Source organism: Vanellus vanellus, assembly GCF_965231255.1.
Source record: "Vanellus vanellus genome assembly, chromosome: 10".
Classification (NCBI taxonomy): Eukaryota; Metazoa; Chordata; class Aves; order Charadriiformes; family Charadriidae; genus Vanellus; species Vanellus vanellus.
Genome location: NC_138915.1, coordinates 14762646 through 14770082, shown reverse-complemented (window position 1 = coordinate 14770082; position 7437 = coordinate 14762646). Strand labels below are relative to the sequence as shown.

At 54.4% G+C, this 7437-nt stretch overlaps 1 protein-coding gene across 1 annotated transcript; it reads left to right on the top strand.

The window, feature by feature from the left end:
• Window positions 1-307: 307 nt before the first annotated feature.
• On the top strand, window positions 308-4130 carry PDZD11 (PDZ domain containing 11). Its single transcript, XM_082488398.1, has 6 exons — window positions 308-408; window positions 542-625; window positions 1208-1264; window positions 1628-1726; window positions 1907-1967; window positions 3106-4130. The coding sequence occupies exons 1-6, from the start codon at window positions 322-324 to the stop codon at window positions 3138-3140; spliced, it is 423 nt and encodes a 140-aa protein (XP_082344524.1). The 5' UTR covers window positions 308-321; the 3' UTR covers window positions 3141-4130.
• Window positions 4131-7437: the final 3307 nt, after the last annotated feature.

Here is a 7437-nt window from a genome sequence, read left to right as displayed (position 1 = left end):
CCACCGGGCGAAGGGGGAAGCGCAGCAGCCACCAGGAAGCAGCGGCCCTGCCTGAGGGGAGCGGGGAGCGCGGCGCTGCCCCGGCGGCGGCGGCGGCGGGACCCACCTGGAACCGCCGCTGCTCGTCGTGATGGCGGCGGCCGCAACCGCCAACATTCAAACCGGGGCCGCGCGCCGCAGCAGCCAATGGCGAGGCGGTGCGTCAGGCCGCGCGGCGGGGCGGGGCGATAGGCGGGGAGAGGGGCGGGGCGATAGGCGGGGCGAGGGGCGGGGCGGGGCGGTCCTGTCCTGCCAGGCCGTGTCGTCAGGCGGCGGGGCAGCATGGAGGGCCGCCTGCCCTACGACGACTTCCCGGTGGTTTTCCTGCCGCCCTACGAGAGCCCGCCCGCTTGGGTACCGCCGCATGAGGTGAGGGGACGGGGACAGGGACGGGGTGGTGGCCACCCGGGCTGGTGGCAGGCGAGCGGCGGGGGTTGCGGCCCGGCCCGGGGGTGTCCGGCGGGCCCCGCCGCCTGACGGCCGCCGGCGCGTTGCTTTGCAGCGGGTGTACCACCCCGACTACAACAACGAGCTCACCCAGTTCCTGCCCCGCACCATCATCCTGAAGAAGCCGCCCGGGGCGCAGGTGAGACCCCGCTTAACCCCCGTCCCCTTTCCCCGCGGGCTCCGTGGGGAGGTGCAGGTCCTGCCCGGTGGTTTCCGCGGCGTGGTGTTTGCCCTGTTTGATTCACGGCCGTCGTTCCCGATGGTAAAAATCAGTTGCTGCAGAACCCGAGCTGCGGGACTATGATAATCCCCGGTGGGCAGCGTCCTCCTAGCAAGATAAGGTGCTGAGGGCAGCCGGGGGAGGTCGGGCAGGTTCCTGGTACTTCCCTCATCCAGGAACTTGGTAGGATGGGTGGGGTAAGGAGAAGCATTGCTCCTGCCCAGCTGGGAAGGGCTGTGCTGTAGAGGGAGAAGAAAGCTTTGTGGGTGAAGTCCATTATGTTGAGAAGCGGAGCTGATAAAGGACAGGGAGTGGGGAGCTCCTCGGGTCTTCAGGGCGAGATTGCCACAGAAGTTAGCAGAGAAGGACAGGTGCTTGCTGCTGCCTGGCTGAACACTGCAGCACCAACACCCTTACTCCATCTGGAAGAGACATGCTAGCGGTGGGAAGTGTCCTGGGCTAAAGGGTGTGACTGCACTTCATTGCTGGTTTCTCTCACAGCTGGGCTTCAACATCCGGGGAGGAAAAGCCTCACAGTTGGGGATCTTCATCTCTAAGGTGTGTCTGCCCTTCTGCCATTCCCTCCCTGTGTTCTGTCCCCTTGGGTGTTGCTGAGCCAGCTGGGTGTGCATGGAGACTGTCATATGCCTTACATGCATCTCCGAACTCGTAGCTGTAATTTGCCATGCACCAAGCAGCAATCAGACAGTCCTACACCATTTCCTGATCTCTCCCCAGCCCATGGAGTGCTGCTGGTGCACCACAGTCCCTACTCCCCATCCTCCCCAGTCCCATGTGAGCATGCTGGGTGGGTACTGTGGGGAGGCTCTGGGGCTGGGCTGCCTTGGCTGCGTGGGAGGGGAGCCCTGGCACTGGCCATGCTGAGAGTCACTGCTGTGGTCTCTGCTCTTCTCTTCACAGGTGATCCCTGACTCAGACGCGCACAGAGCTGGGCTGCAGGAAGGGGACCAGGTGCTCTCAGTGAACGATGTGGATTTCCAGGACATTGAGCACAGCAAGGTGAGCACTCCTGTGCCCCAGCTCCTGGAGCGGGGACAGGATGGGGAGTCCCTGCATGTACCATCTCCTTCCGGCCTCTCAGCCTGCACCAACTCAGCTGGTGACACCACATAACCGATGCATTCCTCTTTCCTATCCTCCAGCCCAGTCTGGTCACTGAGCAACTCTTTCTGCTTTCAGGCTGTGGAGATCCTGAAGACAGCTCGTGAAATCACCATGCGCGTGCGTTACTTCCCCTACAGTAAGTACCTGCTAGCTCCGAGTCCAGTCACCTAGCAGCATTTCTCCCTGGGAAGCAGATTGCCACGCATCGCTGCCGATTCCACCTGAGCTTAGTGATTATGAGCCTGAGGTCATAGACAGTGTTAAGTTAGCAGCCTGCAGATTAGAAAGAACATTGTGCTTTGATTTGGGGATCAGGACAGCTACCAAGTCAAAACAGTATGGACTGGCTTCAGCTGTCCACATAGAAAAACTTACAGAGCAACTGTGTTGCTTAGGAACACAGTACTAAAAGGTGGGATGATTGTTGGATGGAAGTGTTAACTTTAGAGTTGTAGAAGATGCTACTTATCCTTGAATAACAGAGGAATTAGTTCTGTCACTAGTGGACCTATGCTGATGGTGGATACTACTTGTGGTTTTTATCCCTCCCTAAGGATGTTTAAATTCTGAGTGAGGGAGAAGACTGTATTAACTCTCAGTTTCTGCACCTATAAAGCTCATAGATACAAGGCGAGAAAAATTAGACATCAAGTCAGGCCAAACAAGTATTCTTCATAAAATGGAAACTGACCCTTAAGTGAAGAAAGAAGAAAAATATGGAGCAGGAGAAGAGAGGAATTTAAACAAAATTTAGTTCTAAATTCCCTAAAATAACTTGAAATGACTGGCTGGGTGCAAATATGCTATTTTAAAGCCACCTGCTACCTGAGAGGGTATCAAACGCTGCCTCTACTTCATAGGGTCATACAATGGTTTAGGTTGCAAGAGACCTTGAAGATCATCGAGTTCCAACCCCCCTGCCACCTCCCACTAGGCCAGGTTGCCCAAGGCCACATCCAACCTGGCCTTGAACACCTCCAGGGATGGGGCCTCAACAACCTCTCTGGGCAACCTGTTCCAGTGCCTTACCACCCTCAAAGTGAAAAACTTCTTCCTAATGTTCAATCTAAACCTGCCCTCTTCCAGTTTAAAGCCATTCCCCCTCATCCTATCACTACATGCCCTAGTAAAAAGTCCTTCCCCAGCTCTCCTGTAGGCCCCCAGGGAGATATAAACAGAATATATGTTTTCCTATAACATTTTGACTAATTCCCCCTTGCCATGAGTGACTGCCTCTCCTGCTCTCTCAGCCTTGCCTTCTTTTTCCTTTCCAGATTACCAGAGACAGAAGGAAAGAACTGTTCACTAGTAGGCAGCTGTCTACTGGGTCTCCAGAGTGGCTGTCCTGCAAAAAAACTCTACACTACTTTTCCTCAACACATGAGATGACACATCAAGTTTCACCTCTCAATGAAGGTACAACTGTCCTTTTGGCTGCACAGGCATCAGCTCTGCTTCCTGTGTGGAGGGATGTCAACAGAGTCTTATTTAGCTGGAAGATGGATGGGGCTTTAGTCTGTACTCCTTGAACTGGGTGTTGAAACAAGCTGATGATGCTGATCTGGAAGCAGGTACCAGGGAGCAGCTTCTCCAGCAAGATCTGTGCTTCTTTTCTAGCACAACTTAAATTAAATGGGTGCTCTGCTGGTTCTTGTTGCTAGATGTAAGGCCAAGAGTGTCTGAGCATGCTTGAGGAGAGCATGGCCTTTATCCTTCAGGAGATCAACCTGTTCACTTCTCTGTTGATGTGAATTCTTTCCTTCTCCACTGTCCTACCTCTGCTCTACGCTACTGGGTTTGCTTGGGATTCGAGGAACAGGAGTAAAATCCACTCAAACTCAGAGCACATTTCTAGCTGCACTAGTCTGCCAAGACATGCTTGTACCTCTCCGCTGCTTAACAGCCCCCACGGTGCAGGACTGAGGTGCTTGGGGCATGTTCCTGAACTGCTGCGGGCACTTGGCCAGGTTCCCTCAGGTGTGGTGCTTGCACGGTTTCGCTCATGGAACCTGCTTCCTTCACGTGGCACAGGCCTGTCTCTGTCATGTGCTCTCATCAGAACTCCCCCCAACTTTGAGGTAAACTCCTCCCCTTCCCTGTTCTCTGAGAAAGGTGAGGAAGGCCGCTGTGCCCTGCGCTGGGAGAGCACAGATGAAAACGTGCTAGTCATCAGCAAATCTGGGTGCAAATGTGTGGTAGTGTCACATTGTAAATGGGATCAGGACAGCCCTTGCTCTGGCCTTCTGTGCAGTGTTTTCTGCTTATCTGTAATAACTGAAATAATAAAATGAGTACAGCAACCAGACTTCATCTTATTCCCGCTCAGGAAGTCTCTGTGGAGGGCTGTTTGTCAGCACCACCCTGGGGAAATGCCGGGTGAACAGCTGAGACGAGGCTTGGCTCCAGCTGCCCTTGCAGCCTGTAGGAGGAAGGTGTGAGACCCACACGAGGTGCAGCTCTGTTTTAAGGGTGTTTTACCACTGACTGTGATGGAAGTCAGCCCTTGATTAGCCTGGAGCGGTGTTTCAGTGGTGCTGCAATGGAGGATTTTGTCTATGGTGGCACAAAGGCAACTTGGTTGAGGCAGCCAAGAGCAGCAGCACTGACACAACTGCAGCACTGCCAGCCAGGTTGCTCGTAGCTCAGCTGCTGGGCAGAAGGCCGAGCCAGGCTGAAGCAGAGAAAAAACACACTAGAAAAGAGACTTTCACTCAGAATAAAAAAAATCAGCTTTTCTACCAGGGAAATAAGCATCATAGAAGCTCCACTGTAACACCCTGAGCAGATAAACTAGGAGGTCTTCTGTGGAGACTTTTACATTCGCCTCCCCTGTCTCACACCAGTTTCCCAGCATCTACATCTTCCTTGGGGAAGGAGGATGCTCGTGTTGCAGCAAGGCAACGTTTCATACTGCTCCATCTTCCCTTCTCCCCCTGTTGTGCTCAGATGTGCTAGGGTGATGGTTTGGGGGGCAGACCCGGGCCCCAAAGCCAACCCTGTGCTCTGCCTGGTGGAAAACAGCCATTGAATGTGCATGCATCAGGCTTCTGGCATACAACCCAACAGTCGAGGAGCTGGGAGGCCCCTTGAACTCTCTCCACAGGGGACTGCAAATACAACCTCAACGTTCAATCTTAATCCTGCTTCAGAGCAGTCCCTTGCAGGACCTCTGGGAAGATCTTCCCTGCCTTGGGCAGCTTCCTTCCTGCCATTACTCAGAGATAATTACTTGGGTGCATTTGCAGCCCTCGCACTGACCCCATGACTGGCTGTGGGCTAACAGGAAAGAGTGGATTCTTTCCCAAGACACATTCATGTCTTAGGTATCTTAATTGACAAAGCAGTAACAGGGTTTGTACTGGCCACCACAGTCCATTTCATCCTCCAGAACTGGAGGGACAAATAGGTAGTAACTGATCCCTGCTGGGAAAACAACAGGTTCAGCAACATCGGATTTTTTAGCAGCTTGCAAAATAGAAGCCAAGAGTCACAAGCACTGGAGCAGCTTTAGTTTGGCAATGGATAACTCGCTGGCCAGGGAAGCAGACTGGCAGAGGTATTGCACGTTACTTGACCTTTTGGAGCAACAGCAATGAGTCCCAGAACAAGCTGTGTTGTGTTAAAGCATGTCAGGTTTCACCGGAGAAATGTACCGCACAGCTCCTCTCCCTGAGCGTAACTCAGCCAGGTCGGTAGAGGCCACCCGTGTGCTCCAGGCCCCTTTCAGTCTCAGTCACATCATGAGCAAAAAGGCTACAAACCCAGAGATTTTCTTTAAAAGCTCCCCCCACCTCTTATTGTAAACGACTGGATGAGCCTGAGCAGCATCACATAACATTCCTCCCTGCAGCGAGGCTAGCAGCATCAGTTCTCCAAACCACTGTGGTCGCCCCTCTCATCAACGTTCTCCAGCGAGGTGGCACGCTGCAGTGCCAGCTCTGACAGCACCGAGAGAGGAAGCTGGCTCTGCTCGGGGTACAGCCAGGGTTTCACATGTGTGTTGTGCTGCTGCTTCCAGGCAAGGTGTTTCACACAGGCCTTGTGTAGTTTCTTTAACATCTGATCAGGAGCAGGGAAGCACAGGGGGAAACAACCATGGAAGCTTAAGAAAGGTCTTACCAGGTCCTTGCGTGGAGGGTGCTTTCTGTGCAGACACAGCAGTCAGCTGCTGTCTTCCATCTTCCCAGCCCTCTCCCTCTGTCTGGTCTGACATTGAAAGTACAGGGCAAAGACTAAGCTGGAGGCACAGAGGAGCTGCCTCAGGCTGAGAACTTGTAAAGGAATTACACAGCTACACAATGGGGGCCCTGGGATCCCAGTTTGTCCCAGGCACAGGCAGGATCTTGCTGTCTCCAGATGGACTGCTGCACTCCGCGAGGCTGGTGCCGACTGGGTATACCTCAGCTTTAAGGGAGCCAATGCCGTACCTGGTTGAAGAGACCATCCTGGACTCATAATTCAGGTGAATTCATGCAGCTGCTCACCAACCTAGGACAGCATTTTTGCCTTTACCAGGACCCTCCAGTCCATGGGCTCACTGTAATGGGAGAGCCTTCTAGCCCAGCCCACTCTTCACTCACTGGGTGTTTGATGGAGTTGCTAATGGTGTGATACCCACCCTGGACCAGCCAGGATCACACTGTCACCACATCCCTGTTCTCTAAGGGCTTCTGGCACCGCCCTGAACAAGGAGAAAAGAAAGTTGTTTTGCCTGCCTGAACAGCACACCAGGTCCACACAGACACAGCTACTCTAGGGATTCTGCCTGGCCCAAGTGTCCTCCTCTAGTCCACATCATGGTCTCACAGTCTCCTTCAAGCAGCACCCACCCTACTATTTCCAGCCCCACTGGTGCCAACTGCCTCTTGTAGCAGAGGTCCCAAGCGGTGTCCTGTACCCCAAACATTTCTCTCCTACCAGGCAGCATGAACAGGGTGGCCCCTCTACTTAACATAACTCAAGACTTCCGTGGAAGTGAGCCAGTCCCATCCCCTCTACCCCTCGGGCCTCTGACCCCCACTCACAGGCACAGCAGCCCACATCAGCAGCCAGCCAGATGATGCCCCGCCTCTTGATGATCTCTGTGTCCCACTTCCACCAGTACTTGCTCAATCTCCTGCAGCATGACATACACCATCTCTGGTGGCATGTCTGGGATGTCTATGCAGCACCACAGGGAGCCCCAATGGCTCAGGACAGGCTCTCCTACCCCACACCCTGCACCCCTCCCTGGCAGGGTGCCCATGGGATGGGGGTCCCCTGTGGCCAGCAAGGCTGAGCACTGCCTTTGGGTTCCCAAAACACCTTGCATGCCAAGGGGAGGAAGGGGCTCACAGGGGGTGTGGGGTGGTGAATCCTGTCACACCCCCTTAAGTGAAAAAGGAGCTGGGGCCACCAGTGCTCCAGCAGTGCCCTTGGGTTGGTGACAGCCCAGCAGGAGCCAAGGCTGGCACTTAAGGGAGGCCACGTGGTCCTGCCCCCTGCCACACTCGGGGCCCTCCTGGGGCAGACCCCAGGCCTGGGTCTCTTCTCACCCCACTCCCAAAGCCAGGCTTACAGCTCATCCTTCTTCCACCATACCCTATGTGGGACAGACTTGTCAAACC